Source organism: Rhinoraja longicauda, chromosome 9, assembly GCF_053455715.1.
Source record: "Rhinoraja longicauda isolate Sanriku21f chromosome 9, sRhiLon1.1, whole genome shotgun sequence".
Lineage (NCBI taxonomy): Eukaryota > Metazoa > Chordata > Chondrichthyes > Rajiformes > Arhynchobatidae > Rhinoraja > Rhinoraja longicauda.
Genome location: NC_135961.1, coordinates 45,538,450 through 45,558,887, shown reverse-complemented (window position 1 = coordinate 45,558,887; position 20,438 = coordinate 45,538,450). Strand labels below are relative to the sequence as shown.

General features: G+C 47.4%; 1 protein-coding gene across 2 annotated transcripts in view; it reads left to right on the top strand.

Moving 5' to 3' along the window:
* kif26ba (kinesin family member 26Ba) overlaps positions 1-20,438 on the top strand; it is a 238,953-nt gene that overhangs the window by 180,505 nt on the left and 38,010 nt on the right. For both annotated transcript variants that reach the window (XM_078405375.1, XM_078405374.1), the window contains 5 exons: positions 3,782-3,988; positions 5,562-5,655; positions 7,431-7,693; positions 13,415-13,598; positions 14,688-14,847. In XM_078405375.1, coding sequence (XP_078261501.1) covers positions 3,782-3,988; positions 5,562-5,655; positions 7,431-7,693; positions 13,415-13,598; positions 14,688-14,847 — 908 coding nt within the window. The remainder of the gene's footprint in view (positions 1-3,781; positions 3,989-5,561; positions 5,656-7,430; positions 7,694-13,414; positions 13,599-14,687; positions 14,848-20,438) is intronic.

Genomic DNA, 20,438 nt, shown 5'->3' with positions numbered 1-20,438 from the left:
GTACCTGTTGTTAATCAGCATGTCCTGGGTTCTGCAGACAACAATGGCTCTCGCTAATGGACTCTGGATGCAAATGACACTGGACCTCTCACTGGCCACACTGGATCTCCCCCTGGCCACACTGGCTCCCCTACTGGCCACGCCGGGTTTCTCAGTGGCTGCACTGGACCTTTCACTGGCCACACTGGGTCTCCCACTGGCCACGCTGGGTCTCCCCTCTGGCCACACTGGCTCTCCCACTGGCCATGCTGGGTCTCCCTCTGGCCACACTGGGTCTCTCAGTGGCTGCACTGGATCTCTCACTGCCACACTGGGTCTCCCTCTGGCCACACTGGGGTCTTGCTGATGACTTGGGGCTTTCGCACACAGTGCTAGGTCTGTTTCAGTTGACACAGGCTCTATGGCAGATGACGAAAGGTCTGCCAAACAATACAGGGTATTCCTGAAACAACACAACTTTCCCTGGCAACTCTTCATGGCCCCAGATTGGCACCAGACCCACCTCTCTCTGATGACAGCATGTCCCTCACAGACCATACGGCCCCTGGTGCCGTGGCTATTTATGTAACAGCTGAGGAGTGTCAAATTGTGACTCGAACATTGTGCCCACACGCAGTCTTATCCTCGACTATTTATTCCTCCATCGGTTGACCCGGGTGCCCAGGTTTCTGAACAGTGTCTCTTGCCAAGATTCTGCAACTGAGATGGCAAGAACACAGCTTAACTCCCTGGCATCTAGCTTCCGATCAAAGGCTTATGCTGAGGTAGATGCTTTGTCCTTCTCAAGTGTTGATAGAAGGGAGGTAATCACTTTAAACAAAGCCTATTCAAAGCACACCAGTCGTACTGCGATTGGATGCTTGGGTGCTGTTTCACATTAAGATGAGTATCCGATCTGTGTGTAATTCCGTCTGAGTGAGCAGAAATTAAACACTTCGAATCCCTTTTATGTGTAACAATAGGACATCCGTTGTAATCATTGCTTCCAGCTGCTTTCTTGTGAAGTGAGCGTTGATCTCCCCACCTTGTCTGTGCAACCGACCAGTGAGACCCAAAGCTGAAAAATGACCCATGATCTGTCACAGGGACAGAGCCAGGCTTAAACCAGGAGCTGGGAAATTGCTGAGCAACAGCTTGTTCGGAGGTAGGGTTTACGGTGGTGGGAGATATGGGTGGACTCTGGGGGAGAGGGCGATGGAGGGGTGGAGAGATTTGAGAGAGGTATCTCTGAGCGTAAGGATTGAGGTGACTGAAGGAACAGGTGCCAATAGATTGCTGGAGGGAGTGGAAGATGACAGTGTGTAAATCAAAGCCTTTGACCTTCTGTAACTACGCTACTTGGCCTGCCCTTCGTCCACATTCTTTGGAACATGTCCCCCTGTTTCTTCTTAGTCTGAGGAAGGGTCTCGATCCAAAACGTCTAACCAGAGGTGCTGTCTGTCCCCGCTGAGTTACTCCATCATTTTGTGTCTATCTTCCACAGGTGCTGTCTGACATGATGAGTTCCTCCAGCACTTTCTTTATTGTAATGATGTTGTAGTCCATACACAAACCACAGGCAGAAGGATCAAGGATGACGTGCTTCCACTCTGGTTTTGTGCCTGACGGTATCAATGGCAGCGGGTGGGTGCGTGGTTTGTGGGGTGCTGTGCCCCTTCTACTGCTTATGAAGCTTTGTGCGCGACAGGTGTATGGCATCCTGGTTTTCGATACCAACCCGAGTGCTCCTTCTCCACATGAATGGTCATGGACCAGGGGATTCAAAGAGCACACAGTAGCGATGTAGCATTTCATCAGGAAGGCTCTGAGCACATCTCTGGATTCTTTCCTCTGTCTGCTGGGTAATCTCTTCCCAGACGGGCGACAGAATGGAGTACAATGTCAGACATTTGAATGACGTGGCCTGTCCAACAGAGCTGATTTGCACTTTATTTTTTATCTGTATTTTCCCTGTCGCTAAATCGCAGGTTTCACAGGCCCACTAAAAGTTGCTGAGGAAGAGACTGCCACAATTCCTGCACTGAATAAAACCCTAAAATAAGAGGGAGCCACTTGTACTTGAGAAGGAATGGTGCCAGTTGGCTGTAAGCAATGCTCCCCTTCCCTCCTCCCTCCGACCTTGTGCACATGAATGTGGCTGGTAATTGTAACTGATTCCTTTTAAGCTATTTAGATCAGTATAGAAATCCAGTGTCTGAAAGAAGGCAAATGGACAACAGGAAGTGGAGCATGAAGAAGCCGTTTTTAATCTTCTCAATTAATTTCTTGGCTCGGTCTTTGCAGTGAATCAGAGCAGTGTACTATTTAATGCCAGAGCTTTGACAGAGTTTCCAGGTCGGCACGGTGGCGCAGCAGTAGAGTTGCTGCCAGAGACCCGGGTTCGATCCTGACTGTGGGTGCTGTCTGTATGGAGTTTGCATGTTCTCCCTGCGACCAAGCGGGTTTTCTCTGGGTGCTCCAGTTTCATCTCACATTCCGAAGACGCAGAGGTTTGTAGGTTAATTGGCTTTGGTAAAAAAATTGTAAATTGTCCTTAGTGTGTAGGATAGTGTTGGTGTATGGGGTGACCGCTGGTTGGCACAGACTCGAGGGCCAAAGGGCCTCCTTCTTTGCTGTATCTGAAGTCTAAAGTTTCCTCAATTTTGTGCCATTTGATTTGATGTCACTTCCTGGACCACTTTCCCACAGGCATTTATTTCTTCCCTGCTGATTTCTCCCATCATTTTATTTTCTTAGTTTATTCCATTTCTCTATTCCTGAAAGAAAGTTTTGGATTCAGCAGAAGCTTTCACAACCAGTGGAGTCACTTTTGTATGGAACATGCAGTGGGCAAGTTGTCCATTGGCCATTTCTGCACTGTTGTCAATTGGTAATAATTCATTGACTCCTGCTGGTTTTCGCTTTTCAGCTTCGCTTTTCCCCATGGATTTTGGTCTGTGCCACCTCCTGGTCTTTAATTCGTGGAGAGTTTTAATAATAATAATATAATATATTCCTTTATTCGTCCCACACCGGGGAAATTTACAGTGTTACAGCAGCAAAGTGGATAGCAAGAGAGCAAGAAATCATTCATTATAAATAAAAGATACATCAATTGTCATCAGTTTTCTGTGTGTTCTTAGCTGTTATTGTTGACTCGCCTGCTGGGAGCAGTGCTGGTTATGCAGTCTCACAGCAGCAGGAAGGAAGGATCTCCTAAATCTCTCCTTCACGCACTTGGGGTGAAGGAGTCTCTCACTGAAGGAGCTACTCAGTGCAGTGACTGTCCTGCATGGGGTGGGAGTCATTGTCCAGCAGCGATGTTAGTTTTGCCATCATCCTCCTCTCTCCCACCACCTGCACTGAGTCGAGGGGGCAACCCAGGACAGAGCTGGCCTTCCTGACCATGATGGGGCGCAGTGACTGCCAACAACTTTGAAAGAGGTTGGAAAATGGGCTCGAATACTGACTGTCTGAAGAAGGGTCTCGACCTGAAACGTCGCCCATTCCTTCTCTCCAGAGATGCTGCCTGTCCCGCTGAGTTACTCCAGCATTTTGTGTCTACCTGTAGAATGAATGCTCTGGTGGAATAAATGCTGTGGTGGATGTACACTGTCACTTGTTCCCACAGACATGAGATGTCAGTGAAACTGAAGTTTGTAAGCGAATGCAATGGGCCAGGGCTTCCTCATATCGTGCGCCTGACTGGCCCCAGGTGGTTCAGTCAGTAAGGTGCTTAAGATGAAAGGTCATCGTCAAGGTGTGCAGAGCATTACAAGGTGTCCTGTTCCTCCTCCCTCAGGTAAAGGTGATGCTGCGCATCTGTCCAGCCTCGGTGGGGGACTTGTCCGAATCGAGCTGCTTCTTTAAAGTGGACCCTCGTAAGAAGCAGATCACTCTGTACGACCCTCCGGTTAACGGGCTGCAGAACTCCTCCCTGAAGAGAGGCTGCCTGGTGCCGCCAAAGATGTTCGCCTTCGATGCCGTCTTCCCGCAGGACTCTTCACAGGTCAGTGGCTTTGCAGTCTCCTTCTGTTGCAGCCGGCCCAGTGAAAGCAGCTGCCCCCTGAACACCATCAGTTCTTGCACCTCCTGCCACTGGGGCAGGTGAGACTGGTAATTTAATGCATTAAGGCCATATACAGTGTGGCTTGGGATGCTTTTGTCAGTGTCCATTACCTGGAGCAGGAGGAGGCCATTCAAGCCTGTTCTGTGGCTCTGCCCCAGGCTCATCAGTAGCACAGCTGGTGGAGCTGCCTGCCTTCCAGCTCCAGCGGACCGCGTTCAATCCCGGCTTCCCAGGCTGTCTGTGTGGAGTTTGCACATTCTCCCTGTGACCACCTGGTTTATCACCGGTGCTCCAATTTCCTCCCAATTCCCAAAGATGTGCAAGTTTGTAGGTGAATTGGCCACTGTAAATAGCCCCTCATGACTGGGTGGATGGCAGGAGAATAGGTTACAAAGAGACAAGTGGAAGAATGGGACAGAGGCGTAGGGTGGGAATAAGCTCTGGAACGTCCAGGAAAGCTCTGATTGATTGGAAATCAAGTCATCTCTTCATCATCATAAGTTCAAACCTATTGAACAGGTACCCAGAGCCTAGAAGAAGGAATTCAGCAGGTCTGGCAACATCTGGGGAGGGAAATGGACAGGCGACATTTCGGGTCGGGACTCTTCTGTCAGAGAGCAGAAGGCTGGTAAAGAGAGGGGAGGGGAAGAGAGGAGGCAAGAACTGGCAAGTGATGGGTGAATTCAGGAGACAAAAGGGGTGCAGATGTGGAATCAGATGAGGAAGAAGGAGTGAAAGGTGAAACCGGAGGTAGAGATAGTGGCTGGGGAAGGGAATGGGGGAGTGGGGTGGGGAAGGGAATGGGGGAGTGGGGTGGGGAAGGGAATGGGGGAGTGGGGTGGGGAAGGGAATGGGAATGGGGGAGTGGGGTGGGGAAGGGAATGGGGGAGTGGGGTGGGGAAGGGAATGGGGGAGGGGTGGGGAAGGGAATGGGGGAGTGGGGTGGGGAAGGGAATGGGGGAGTGGGGTGGGGAAGGGAATGGGGGAGTGGGGTGGGGAAGGGAATGGGGGAGTGGGGTGGGGAAGGGAATGGGGGAGGGGTGGGGAAGGGAATGGGGGAAGGGTGGGGAAGGGAATGGGGGAGTGGGGTGGGGAAGGGAATGGGGGAGTGGGGTGGGGAAGGGAATGGGGGAGTGGGGTGGGGAAGGGAGTGGGGTGGGGAAGGGAATGGGGGTGGGGAAGGGAATGGGGGAGGGGTGGGGAAGGGAATGGGGGAGTGGGGTGGGGAAGGGAATGGGGGAGTGGGGTGGGGAAGGGAATGGGGGAGTGGGGTGGGGAAGGGAATGGGGGAGGGGTGGGGAAGAGAATGTTAGGTTCCTTCCACCCACTATCCCTCCCTCCCAGTTTTACGTTTCACTCTGCCTCTTTATCTCTGCACTTGGAGCACAAAACATCGGCCTGAAATGTCCAGGGGTCAGCCAAGTGTTAGAAGCGTCCAGGCTAGCTGCCAGTGGTTTGTCCGGCTCCCTGAGCTCTGATGTGATTCTCTGTAACTCCTCTGTTTCCTCTGCAGGCTGAGGTTTGCGCAGGGACTGTAGCGGAGGTCATCCAGTCCGTGGTGAACGGGGCAGACGGCTGCGTGTTCTGCTTTGGCCACACCAAACTAGGTTGGTGTCAGCTCTCGGGAGAGACCACGGGCGAACAGTCTCCCACGCACAACATACAACCTGGCTAAATCCGTTAGCAACAGCCCCGGGCTGGGCGAAACCCGGACCCCACCCACTCACTGATCGAGGGCACGACTAGTTAATAGCACACCATATTAATGATATTTACAGGAGATTCTCCACACTAATTAGAATGATTCACGGGCAGCCACTGCTTGGTGTCGGCTTGAGGCATCTTGACAAACCTCTTCAATCCACATTTGGCGGCACAGTGGCGCAGCAGTAGAGTTGTTGCCTTACAGCGCGAGAGACCCAGGTTCGATCGTGACTACGAATGCTGTCTGTATGAAGTTTGTACATCTCTAGCACAGCCCTTACCTGTTATCTCACCTGTTATCAACAAACGAGCAGCATGTTGTCTGGATTCCCATGGGATTCCCATGCTTTTTTATTGGATTTCTTACAAACCATCCTAAATGATTGTGATTTAGTTGTTATGGAGAGGGTTTGGAAGGCTGGGCTTTTCCTTAGAGTAAAAGGAGGTTAAGGATAGAAATATATAAGACTGTGAGAAGCATAGTGGGGTCATTTTTTCCCATGGTGGAGGATTTCAAAAACATGAAGGCATATGTCTGAGGGGAGAGGAATGTAGTTTAACAAGGATATTAAGGACATGTTTTTTACACAGAGAATGGCTCATATCTTGAACGCAAGGAGGAGATGAATGGAATCAGGTTTAATTACTTTGTTGAGGAGATATTTATGCAAGCACTTGAAATTGGCAAAGCAAAAATAGAAAGGCCCTAATAGGGGCAAATGGAATTAAAGTAAATGGATAAAACTTGGGTATGGCCCTGCTTTATGACTTTATGATCTTCTCTCATCTTGATATGCAATTGAACAGTGTTTTATTGGGGGTGGAGTGTGTGGGCCTTTATCTTTCTTGGGAAGGTCATGGAAGGTTTCTGGAAGGAAAGGTCCTTTCGTATTTTTTTCCCCCATTTTTACCCTTCATTTGGACTTCTAACATTGTTTGTTCGATGCATTTCCAACTAAATGAAAGTGTTGGAAATCAGCATCAGAAACTGGTCTGGAAAAGTCTTTTCCTGTGACTTTCTGAAGAAGGGTCTCGACTCAAAACTTCACCCATTCCTTCTCTCCAGAGACGCTGCCTGTCCCGCTGAGTTACTCCAGCTTTTTTTGTCTATCTTCCCCGTAAATTAGACTGTTATCAGTTTGAAAGGCATTGAAACGTTGAGAGTTGGGCAATGTTCCTCATTTCCCATTCTTTCCGCCCAGCAGTTCTGTTCTTGACTTGGAGTCAGTCATGTTATCAAGGTGAACTACCAAGTGTTAATGTCACCATGGGATGGGACACCTTAATCAGGAAGGTCCGTACCTCAATCCCAGTAATATGTGCTCCAAGGAAATATTCCAACCATTATCTCAAAGGCAGGACTGAGACTCTACATCAATACGCAAAGAAACATTCCTACCTGTATTAAATCGATGCATCAGAAGACCATCTTGAAATAATTCTTGGTCCGTTTTTCTAAACCCATAAAATACTGGCAGTTGCATTTTACTGACATTCTGCTCCATTGAAGTTAAGGGGACCAATTCTGGACAGGGTGTAGAACTTTGCCACTGAAATATTTTATACTTCGCATAAGGGAGTGAGGGTGAATTTTGACCGCTGGTGCTGTGTGTGGGATTGTCGTTGTTCCGTCCAGTGTTGAAATTTGAACTCAGTCTTTTGTTTTGTGATGTGCCAGGGAAGTCCTACACCATGATTGGGAGAGATGATTCCATGCAGAACCTGGGTATCATCCCCTGCGCCATCTCCTGGCTTTTCAAACTGATTAATGAGAGGAAGGAGAAGACGGGAGCTCGATTCTCAGTCCGGGTCTCGGCAGTCGAAGTCTGGGGGAAGGAAGAAAACCTGAAGGACCTGCTGTCTGAGGTGGCTACAGGCAGTCTGCAGGACGGCCAGTCTCCAGGAGTCTACCTTTGTGAGGACCCGATCTGTGGAATGCAGGTATGAGGAATCAAGAGCGATATTGATGGCCGTTGGCTCTTCTTGCTCACTGCCCAGGACCTTTTTAAAGATTTTTTTTTTTTTAGCATGAACATTTCCTTCAAAGTTGAGATGTGGGCAGTATCACAGTTGGTGTCCGATCGGTGTTGTCAATCTGCCACGTTGATGCCAAGTACTGGATGTAGGTCCTCATTTACCCAGAAGGCCATTTAGATCAGGGTACAACTCAATGCCCTTCTCCTGCCCTCCCACTCACACACTGCCTGGCTGAGGTGATGTATCACTGTTGCCAGAGCCTTATTGCAGGAAAACTGCCAATCTGGAACATTTGGTACTTTGTGCTCATGCAGATCCTCCACATTGTTAAATTAATTGATTGATTGATTGAAAGATACAGGATGGAAGCAGGCCACTCGGCCCATCGAGTTAACACCGCCTTTGATAACCCATTCATATAAGTTCTATGTTATCCTACTTTCACATCCACCCCCGACAGTGATTTACAGAGCCAATTAACCTATAAACCTAGACGCATGTGAGATGCGGAGGAAACCCATGCAGTCACGGGGTGAACGTGCAAATTCCACAAAGCCAGCAGCCAAGGTCAGGATCAAATGCAGGTCACTGGTGCTGTGAGGCAACAGCTCTATCAGCTACGGTACTGTACCACCCACAGCATTATTATCACCCAAAACATTTTTGTCTCACCTTTCCTGTACATGTTATATAATAGCGTAATAAATATTCTATTGAACTGTAAGTTGAAAGAGAGAGGGCAATTGAGCTCTGGTCAAATTTAAAGGGAAAGAAGAAAAGAGACACAGAAACACAGAAAATAGGTGCAGGAGTAGGCCATTCAGCCCTTTGAGCCAGCACCACCATTCAATATGGTCATGGCTGATCATCCAAAATTAGTACCCTGTTCCTGCTTTCTCCCCATATCCTTTGATTCCATTAGCCCGAAGAGCTATATCTAACTCTCTCTTGAAAACATGCAATGAATTGGCCTCCACTGCCTTCTGTGGCAGAGAATTCCACAGTTCACAGCTCTCTGGCTGAAAAAAAATGTCCTCATCTCAGTCCTAAATGGCCTATCCCTTATTCTTAAACTGTGATCCCTAGTTCTGGACTCCCCCAACATCGGGAACATTTTTTCTGCATCTAATCTGTCCAATCCTTTAAGAATTGTAGATGTTTCTATCAGATCCCCTCTCATCCTTCTAAATTCCAGTGAATATAAGCCCAGTCGATCCATTTTTTCATCATCTGTCAGTCCCGCCATCACAGGGATTAACCTCGTGAACCTATGCTGCACTCCCTCAATAGCAAGAATGTCCTTCCTCAAATTAGGAGACCAAAACTGCACACAATACTCCAGGTGCGGTCTCACCAGGTCCCTTTACAACTGCAGTAGGACCTTTTTGCTCCTATACTCAAATCGTCTCGCTATGAAGGCCAAAATGCCATTTGCTTTCTTCACTGCCTGCTGTACCTGCATGCTTACTTTCAGTGACTGATGTACAAGGACACCCAGGTCTCGTTGCACCTCCCCTTTTCCTAATCTGACACCATTCAGATAATATAAGAAAATAACTGCAGATGCTGGTACAAATCGAAGGTATTTATTCACAAAATGCTGGAGTAACCTGCCTTCTTGTTCTTGCCACCAAAGTGGATAACCTCACATTTATCCACACTATACTGCATCTGCCATGCATTTGCCCACTAACCCAACCTATCCAAGTCACCCTGCAGCTTCATAGCATCCTCCTTGCAGCTCATACTGCCGTCCAGCTTTGTGTCATCCGCAAACTTGGCGATGTTACATTTAATTCCTTTGTCTAAATCGTTAATATATATTGTAAATAACTGGGGTCCCAGCACTGATCCTTGCGGCACCCCACTAGTCACTGCCTGCCATTCTGAAAAGGACCTGTTAATTCCTACTCTTTGCTTCCTGTCTGCCAACCAGTTCTCTATCCATGTCAATACCTTAACCTCAATACCATGTGCACTAATTTTGCACACTAATCTCTTGTGTGGGACCTTGTCAAAGGCTTTTTGAAAGTCCAGATACACCACATCCACTGGCTCTTCCCTTATCCATTCTTTTTGTTACATCCTCAAAACATTCCAGAAGATTAGTCAAGCATGATTTCCCCTTCATAAATCCATGCTGACTTTGACCGATCCTGTCACTGCTTTCCAAATGCGTTGCTATTACATCTTTAATAATCGACTCAAGCAACTTCCCCACAACCGATGTCAGGCTGGTGAGTTTCAAAAAAACACAAAATTCAGGAAAATTCAGTAGGTCAGGCAACATCTGTGGAGAGTGAACCAGTCAGTGTTTTGTGACTGTGTCTCTCTGCTGGTGAATATCAGCTTGTAGGTTTCTATCGTCAAGCAAGTTGAAGCCTGCGAGCATTCCGCACCCTAACTCTGACGGCACACTGGCCCACACTGCCAGTCACACACTGGCCCACACTGCCAGTCACCACACTGCCCACACGGCCAGTCACACACTAGTCCACACTGCCAGTCACACACTAGTCCACAGTGCCAATCACACTAGCCCACACTGCCAGTCACACACTGGCCCACACTGCCAGTCACACACTAGCCCACACTGCCAGTCACACACTAGCCCACACTGCCAGTCACACACTAGCCCACACTGCCAGTCACACACTAGCCCACACTGCCAGTCACACACTAGCCCACACTGCCAGTCACACACTAGCCCACACTGCCAGTCACACACTAGCCCACACTGCCAGTCACACTAGCCCACACTGCCAGTCACACACTAGCCCACACTGCCAGTCACACACTAGCCCACACTGCCAGTCACACACTAGCCCACACTGCCAGTCACACACTAGCCCACACTGCCAGTCACACACTAGCCCACACTGCCTGTCACACACTGCCCACATTGCCAGTCACACACTAGCCCACACTGCCAGTCACACACTGGCCCACACTGCCAGTCACACACTGCCCACTTCTCACGCATGCAGATTTGCAGCTTGAAGCTCCAGAGACAAAGAGGACCAGTGAGTATGTCACTTAGAAAATAGAATAATAGAACAGAGGGACAGTTCCTGTCCCCATGATGGCAGTGCCTAATGTGATGCAAAGTTAAACTAATCCCTTTTGCCTGCCTATGATCCATGTTCCTCCATTTCCTGCATATCTATGTGCCTATCTAAAAGACTCTTAAAGGCCACTACCGCATTGGCTTCTACCACCAGGTACATACCAGAAAAATATTTTTCTACACATCTCTTTTAAACTTTTCCCCTCTGACCTTAATTCTATGCCCCCTAGGAGAGGAATCGAGGACCAGAGGACATAGGTTCAAGGTGAAGGGGAAAAGATTTAATAGGAATCCGAGGGGTAACTTTTTCACACAAAGGGTGGTGGGTGTATGGAACAAGCTGTCAGAGGAGGTAGTTGAGGCTAGTCCTATTGTTTAAGAAACAGTTAGAGAGGTACATGGATAGGACAGGTTTAGAGGGATATGGACCAAGCGCAGGCAAGTGGGACTAGTCCAGCTAAGACACTGTTGGGCAGTGTGGGCAAGTTGGACCAAAGGGTCTGTTTCCACACTGTATCACTCTATGACTCTATGACACTACTGTCATTTCCATATTGGGGAAAAAGGTTTATGCTGTCTACCCTAACTATGCCTCTCATAATTTTATGAAGTTCTATCGGATCTCCTCTCAGTCTCCAATATTCTTGAGAAAATAATCCAAATGTATTCAATTTCTGCTTTGAACTGTAAGAACTTTGTTCATCTCCGGGAAGTTTTTCACCATCAGAGACTTTGTGGGAGTTATTTTCACTGCTCTACTCATCCGTACATTCCATCGAGGCTATAACTCGGTAACAAGTCCTTGTTAACATTAGTTAAGCAAGGCAGCTTCAAAGACATAGATTTACACTAGTTCACAGGATAGAAACCGGCCATTCAGCTCCACTGCCCAAGTCCCATACAAACTCTTCTTAATAGCACCAAAGGAGCATAATGTCAGTGGCGGAGTCAGGTGGCCATGATGAGCCTGCTCCAGCACCCATTGAGGCAGTGGTTCATCCTCTACCTATTCCACTCCCACCTGATCCTCTCAGCCACTGATTCTGCCTAGCCCTTTGTGAAGAGACTTTAGAAGACATATGCGGGCAGTCATTTAAAACAGGTACATAAGAACTTCTTGCAGGGGGTGGTGAATCTTTTGAATTCTCTACTCCAGAGGCTGGATTATTGGTGGTATTCAAGAATTGGGGGCAGCACAGTGGCGCAGCGGTAGAGTTGCCGCCTTACAGTGCCAGAGACCCGGGTTCGAACCTGACTACAGGTGCTGTCTGCGTGAACTTTGTACGTTCTCCCTGTGATGCGTAGGTTTTCTCCGGGTGCTCCGGCTTCCTCCCCACATTAAAACGATGTGCAGGTTTGTAGGTTAATCAGCTTCTGTAAATTGCCCCTAGTGTGTAGGGTAGAACTAGTGTACAGGTGCTGTACAACCCCTTAATAAACGTATAAGATTATTAAGGGGTTGGACATGTTAGAGGCAGGAAACATGTTCCCAATGTTGGGGGAGTCCAGGACAAGGGGCCACAGTTTAAGAATAAGGGGTAGGCCATTTAGAACTGAGATGAGGAGAAACTTTTTCAGTCAGAGAGTTGCGAATCTGTGGAATTCTCTGCCTCAGAAGGCAGTGGAGGCCAATTCTCTGAATGCATTCAAGAGAGAGCTGGATAGAGCTCTTAAGGATAGCGGAGTCAGAGGGTATAGGGAGAAGGCAGGAACGGGGTACTGATTGAGAATGATCAGCCATGATCACATTGAATGGCGGTGCTGGCTCGAAGGGCCGAATGGCCTCCTCCTGCACCTATTGTCTATTGTCTATTGTTAAGCACAGACTCTGTGGGCCGAATGCCCCCCTTTCCATGCTATAAACTAAACAGATAAAATTTGGAAAGATCAAGGAATTGAGAGTTGGTGGAAAATGGTACGGGGGGGGGGGGGGGGCGGAGAAGATAAAGCTTGGGGCAGATTATGATCAGCTATGACCACATTGAATGGTGGGGCAGCCTTGTGGGGTCAAGAGGCCTTACTCTTGCTCCTATATTCTTGCCTTCGTATGTTCTCGTGAACAGGCTGAGTGAAGAGGTGAAATGATGGCAGGTGGAATACAATGTGAACGAATGTGAGGTCATCCACAAAGCACACTCAGTAGATCAGAGGTGGAAAGGTGTTCATTTCCAGAGACCATGGATGTCCTTATACCCAAATCAGGGCAAGCGGACAGTATGTTGCAGGTCCTTATTGCAGGTCGACTTGTGTAAGCACATCATACCTGTCAGGGTTGCTGGTCAGACAGTTCCTAGAATATTGTGTGCAAGTTTGGTCTCCCTGACGATGGAAGGCTATATTTGTAATAGGGGGAGTGCAGCTCAAGGCTCACCAGCCTGAGGAAGTTGCCCTACGAGGAAGGTAGGCAGACTGCCCCTGATGTGTCTCGTGTTTGGGTGAATGAGAGGCCATCATCACTGAAGCATGCAATATTCTTACAAGGTTGACACAGTCCCATGTGTGGCTCAGCGTCAGAATTTTGTTTGATAACACTCCTTGCTGTGCTGTGGAAATGCTGCACAAGTGGTCACAAGTGTAACGCTGGTCGCCTCTGGTGCGTGTCTGTGCTTTGTCGGCAGCTCCAGAATCAGAGCGAGCTCCGCGCACCCACGGCAGAAAAGGCCGCCTTCTTCCTGGACGCCGCCATCGCTTCCCGCCGGAGCAGCCGGTCCCAGTGCGACGAGGAGGAGCTGCGCAACTCCCACATGCTCTTCACCCTACACATCTACCAGTACCGCATGGAGAAGAGCGGCAAGGCTGGAAGTGAGCAGACTTCCTCGTGTCCTCCCGTGTCCACAACCCTCGGCCAGCCCCCCCCCCCCCCCCCCCCCCCCCAGGGACATGGCATCTCACCACAATAACTCCTGTGCTCTCCATCCCGGGGCCCCAATCATCAGTGCTCAGGATGAGGAACATTGGGCATTTTCCCCCTTCTGGGCCCAAACAAAGGGGAGAGCTGTGCTCTCAAAACAGTTGTTGGTGGCTGGTTTGTGGTTGATGATGGTGATTGTCCTTCACTAATTGCCCGGCGTGGGTCTGGCTGTTTCTATAACAAAGCGGCTTTGTACAGCACTCCCAACGGCAGGAGGTGCAGTGCGGATTCTGGTGACATTATACTGGGAATGGGGACGGTAAATATTAGACTCATAGTATCATACAGCGCGGAAACGACTCTTAGCCCCGTGTCCAGCCCTGTGATCCAGCCATGAGTCCAGCCCTGTGAGACCAGCCTACCATCGAACATTAATCCAGCACTGATCCCTTTTTGAATTACCCTTGCATTTTCACCATTTCCGGTCAAATTCTACACCTACCCACACAAGGGGCAATTCACAGGGTGCGGTTGACCCACGGGCCAGCAAGTCATTGGGATGTGGGTGGAAACTGGAGCACTTGCTGGAAACCCATGCTCGAATCAATTGATGCATTTGTGCCAATAACTTGTCTATAACATTGCATCACAGTATGCAATTCCCTCGATAGATTTACTTGCATGTTCCGACAAGGCTCCTTGAGTTTGGATTGCACTCTTTATTCAAATCGTCACACATCAACTCATGCTAATAATATCACCAGCACAGTTAGGACAGTCCCAACTGCATGTTGTGTGTCTAGCTTCTGGTCTATGTTTGTGTGTGCTTTTGGAAGTATATTTTCTATTAGAAGGTCTGGAGCTGTTTCACTTTGTTCCCATCGATGGGAAGGCTGACGTGCTGCAGTGTTGTGCCATTGATCAATGCTTTGTCAGCATCTGTGGGCTTAACGAGGAGCCAGGCTTGCGGGAGGGTTACTCCAGTGATGGCCCTGGAACAGCTGACTGATCTGATCCCTTTTATCCTCTTCTGCCGGCAGTGTCAGGAGGCCGGAGCCGCTTACACCTCATTGACCTGGGAAGCTGTGTAAAAGTGCTGAGCAAAAGTCGGGAGGGAGGTTCCGGGCTCTGCCTCTCCCTGTCTGCACTGGGAAATGTTATCCTGGCTCTGGTCAACGGCACCAAGCACATCCCCTACAAGTAAGCACTGGCTGCAACTGAGTCTGCATGGATTTGTGCGTGTATCTGTTTGTGCCTCCTTTGTATGTGTGTACATTTGTAAATGCGTGTATATTTGTTATCAGCGTGAGTGTGTGAGTATGTGTAAGGTTCTCTGTAGAGTATGGAGTCTCCCTTTAATTTTTATAGTTATACCTTTTTTTAAATTTAATAAAAATAAATAAAAATAAATTAAAATAAAATTTTTAAAAAAGAGTATGGAGTCTCAGAGCTGGACAACACAGAAACAGGCCTTTCGGCCCATCATGTCCATGCTGTCTGCAGCACCCACTGACCGCGTCAGTAGGCAGAGTAAGAAAAACTTAGCAAGTGGTATCCATTTTAGAGTTTTACAAGATGCATTTGAGTAAAATAACATTATTGATTAGTCTAGGGAATGCAAATTGAGTGAAATATCCCTGCAGCATGTCAATTCAATTGTCTCCTCGCTAAAAACACATTGCATTTGATGATAAGCACGCCACCACTGTTGATGTTAGTCCTTCTAGTAAAAAGCACCGTGATCTCAACTAAAGCCTTCCTCTCAGTTACTTTGTGGATTCCTATAGAGAACAAAGCACTTGATGCAGCGATCTGAGTGTCAGTGAAGGTTCAGTCACTGCAGTGGATGAAAACAAAGTGATGATTATCTTTCACCCGACCTGGCACAGCAGACCTGTCTGATGAGAGTTTGAAGTCAGCGCTACTTTGAAGATATGCTTATTCTTCACTCATGGGTAAAGGGTAACCAGAGCCATTCAAAGACTTCATTGCAAGGTTGATGCCAAATGTGTTACCTGACCTCTCCCTTCAGTCACCGGTGACCTGGGCCTTGCACAGAAGTGGATACTCATCAAGAAAGTCAACATTGGCAGGCTATTCAACAACAGAGCCATCACGTTTATACTTTTCCTTCACACCCCCTGTGTGGCATTCCCCGCTTCGGGGCAGTCAGTCTACAATGCGAGAAGATGTTTTTATCTCGACACGTTATCTTTCACAGCACCAGAAGGTCCCAATGCGGTTTGCTGCCAGTTTGATAACTTTGATAGGTGGTCACCCTCTTGACACAGGAAGTTCAGGAGTGGGAATAAAACCCACTGGACCAGCTGGCATCAACCTGGCACTGGATTCTGGCATGGCAAGGTCACTCCCAGACTAATGACGGGCGGTTTGCCATGTCAGAAGAGAATGAGTAAAGTGGCCCTGAATTCTCCAGAGTCGAGAAGAAGGAGGGGAGATCTCATTGAAACTCAGTGCATTTTTAAAGGGCTTGGCAGATTGGATGCAGTGCAGTAGTCCCTCAGTATTGCATTGATCTGTCAATGCTAATTACTGGGTTAAGGCCCTGGAGTGGGACTTGAACCAAATAATTTCTGATATTAAATGTTATCGTCTCTGCTTTGAGGTGACCTGGAGGTTTCATCACAAGACCTGGATCCAGCCAGCCGGATATTACACTGCACACCAAAGGCTTCCATCACTGTAGCAGTCCATGTTCCACCACTTCGTGGAGCTCCTGCGCTCAGTCCATGGGAATGATTGAGCTTTTAGATGCCTGCCAGCTTCACTCACCATCCCGTTCCCACTCTGACCTCTCTGTCTGTAGCCTCTTGCATGATTATGAGACCCAACACAAGCTCAAGCAACAGCACCTGCTGGGCATGTTATAGCCTTAAGGACTCGTATCGAATTCTCAAACTTTAGATTATACACGCTTTATTCCTGTATATATAAGAACGTTTCTTCATGTCTTCTGGTTTTCTTCTCCTCTCAATGTCAAGTCTGTCCTGCCCTGCATGTCCCAGAACACCAGAACCACATCTAATCACACAGCCAATACCTGATCCCACCTGAAACATTTCACTGTGTTAGAGATATTTCCTTTGTTCCAGCCTCATTGCATTGAAGTTAAGAGCAACTTGTTTCTCTTTTTCTCACATCTGATGAAATGTTAACTGTTTCTCTTTCCACAGATGCAGGTTGCTTTATTTTTCATGCATATTCCATTTTCTGCTTTCTATATCACTTGACTAAGTTTTTCTAACTCTACTTGTATACATTGGCCTGGCAGCATGCCCCACCACCTTATCATTAACAACACATTACACACTGAGCAAGAAGCTCAATCTCCTGGCAACTGGCAGCATGTAGCCATTTCCACTCATCCGATCGTAGTGACACAGTCGTATCGCTCCCTTACCTTCTCCTATTGAAAAATAATTTGCACATCTCTCTCTTTCTCTCTCTTTTTTACCCAGTTCTGCTGGAGGGTGCCTGACCAGAGATGTTAACCATTTATCTTTCCACAGATAGTGCCTGACCTGCTGCGTGTTTCTGTTTTTGTTCTGTTGGCTAATCCTTGATGTTGGCCACGGAACAATTCTTGACTGTCAGCCGTGCACCATTTATTTCTCCATCACCATTATTTTTACTGTAGACAAAACAAATGTCCTAAAAGATCAAGTGGAAGGAACGCAACAATGAATTTTGTGCTGTAGTTGGTGTTCACAGAGTCCGTCCGGGAGATTAATATTTAATCCCCAGTGACTCCGCTATAGTCATGGAAAAGTTAGGGAGCCCTTCCAAGTTACCAGATATTGTCGCTGACCAAGTAGGTTGTGATATAGAGGTGTTGTGATAGTGCTGGGCTCCACTATTAACATGTCTCCCGGTGACTCAGTGGTCATTTCCAAGTGACCTTAATTATAATGGAAAACCCCCATGGGAATTAGCAATTACATGGCTAAGGAGTTCCAAGAGCTGGTAATTCCAGAACAAAGGATCGCAGCGACCCTGCTGTTATGTTTCATTGCCGTGCAAAATGGATCAATGAACGTTGGTCAGAAATGAAAGGGAAGGCTTTTATGATGTCAGCAGATGGCCGGGTTGCTGCCGATCACTGCCGGTGTAAGCGTGTGCATCACCTGCCCTGCTGAAAGCACGCCAGGGTTTTGGATATCAAATAGGAACGAGAATGACACAGTTTCCTGCTTTTTAAATCAGCCAACCCGATACTGTAATGCAAGATGACACCACTTGAGAGCTCTAGGGATTTGGGTCAGAGCAAGAGTAGGCTGTAGGAAGCTGTGTCATCTCCAGAACACTTTTATCTCAGGAAGGGACTGAACAGTACTTCACTTTGAACTGGCACTTCAACTGTGCTTCAAGTAAACTTTGTTTGAGCCATTGGATCATGCATCGTTAAACTCATTTGATCATTGGAGAAACCTGGGCACAAGAGCCTAATCTCCTATTGTCCAAGTCAGTGGAAGAGAAAGTATTGTTGCAGGAGGAAATCTGGTGCCAGTTGGCAGTACTTTGTTCCTCTTGACTCATCATTCAAACTCGCGTCTCTGGATCGATGGCCAAGACCTCTGTCTGTTAGTCCAATAATGTAATCCTTGCTCTATCTGTGTTGCTGGAACCATGTTATAGTATTGCGATTCGTGGACCCATATTGCTCTATTGAGGTTTACTAGACCCATGTTGTGTATTGAGGTTACTGGACCCATGCCACAGTATTGAGGTTATTGGACGCATGATACAGTATTGAGGTTACTGGACCCATGTTACAGTATTGAGGTTACTGGACCATGTTACATTATTGAGGTTATTGGACCCATGATACAGTATTGAGGTTCCTGGGCCCATGTTACAGTATTGAGGTTACTGGACCCATATTGTTGTATTGAGGTTTACTAGACCCATGTTGTGTATTGAGGTTACTGAACCCATGTTACAGTATCGAGGTTACTGGACCAATGTTGCTGTGTCTTAAGGTCATAGTGATAGGAGTAGAATTAGGCCATGTGGCCCATTAAGTCCACTCCGCCATTGAATCATGGCTAATCTATCTCTTTCTCCTAACCCCATTCTCCTGCCTTTACCCCATTACCTCTGACACCTGTACAAATCAAAAAAATCTATCTGTCTCTGCCTTAAAAATATCTACTGACGGCCTCTACACCCTTCTGTGGCAAATAATTCCACAGATTCACCACCCTCTGACTAAAGAAATTTCTGCTCATCTTCCTAAAAGAACAGCCTTTAATTCTAAAGCTATGTCGTCTAGTCCTAGACCCTCCCACTAGTGTTGAGTAGAAACAAGGAACTGCAGATGCTGCTTTACAAAATGAAAAGACACAAAGTGCTGGAGTAACTCAGCGGGTCAGCCAGCATCCCTGGAGAACATGGATAGGTGATGTTTCGGGGTGGGACCCTTCAGACTGTTTTCCAGGGATGCTGCCTGACCTGCAGAGCAACTCCAGCACTTTGTGTCTTTTGTTTTACTGTATTGAGGTTACTGGACCCATGATATTATTTTGAGGTTACGAGACCCATGTTACTAGACCTAAAGTTACTAAACCCATGTCACTTTGAGTGTGGTTAGAATCTGGGACTCACTGATGAGGGGCTGATACTCTGCAAACATTTAAGAACTTGACTCAATGACTCTTAATTGGTGTACATTGCTTTAGATTACAAAAAAATGCCATGGAAATGCAACATTTTTTAAATAATATGCTCAGTTGGATATAAAACTTCAACCAGGCACAAAAGTCAGTGTGGTGCTGTTGTAACTGAAGTTGTTGTTTATTTACTTTGGACAGACCATCTGTCTCAGGTTGGTGCCTTCCCCTAACGGTAGTTATTGGTTGCTTTACCGTCTCTGCAAAAGAGAAGGGACCTTAACCAAAGGGGATGTTTATGAAAACACAGATCAAGGGCTATTTCATTCATCTTGTATCCTGTTTCTCATTCACAGCCAGCGAGCTCTGCACTGGGCTGTGCTGTAAGGCTGCCTGCTCTCACCTCCTTATTGGACTCATTTTGATGTTTAACACTTTCCCGTGCAGTATTTACAGGGCCTAATATAGGGGCCTTCCAGAATGGAGGAGAGTGAGATGGCAGTCGCTGAAGGCAGACAATGGCAACTATAAGCTGAACATGTCCAATGCAGTGAGAAAATTCGCTATTAATGAACTTGACCGTAACGATTACGAGGAAATCGTCAACAGTGGTTTTTTTTTACAAACGCTATCTCACAAAAAAAACATATAAAAAGATATTGAGGCAGAAGTCATAGAGTCTTACAGCATGGAAATGGGCCCTTCGGTAACAGTACCTGGCTCAACTACCTCCTCCGGCAGCTCGTTCCATACACCCAACGCCCTTTGTGTGAAAAAGTTACCCCCCAGGTTCCTATTAAATCTTTCCCCCCCTCAGTTTAATCCTATGGTCCTCTGGTTCTCGATTTCCCTACTCTGGGCAACAGGCTCTTTGTGTTTACCTGATCTGTTCCTCTCATGATTTTGTACACCTCTATGCGTCTGATGAAAGAGATGAGGTTTGAAGGAGAAAAGGTGGAGAAGTGTAAGGAGGAGATTCTAATGCACATGGATGGGAGATATGGCTGCCGGTGTAGGTGTGATTACAACCAGACATTGGCTTCATCAGTGCAGTAGTCACCACAATGCAATCAAGGTGCATTGACTGCAAAACCATATAACCCCTGGGAGGGGCCAGAGAAGAATTAGAACACCCAGGCCAAAAGTTTTTGAGAACTTCCT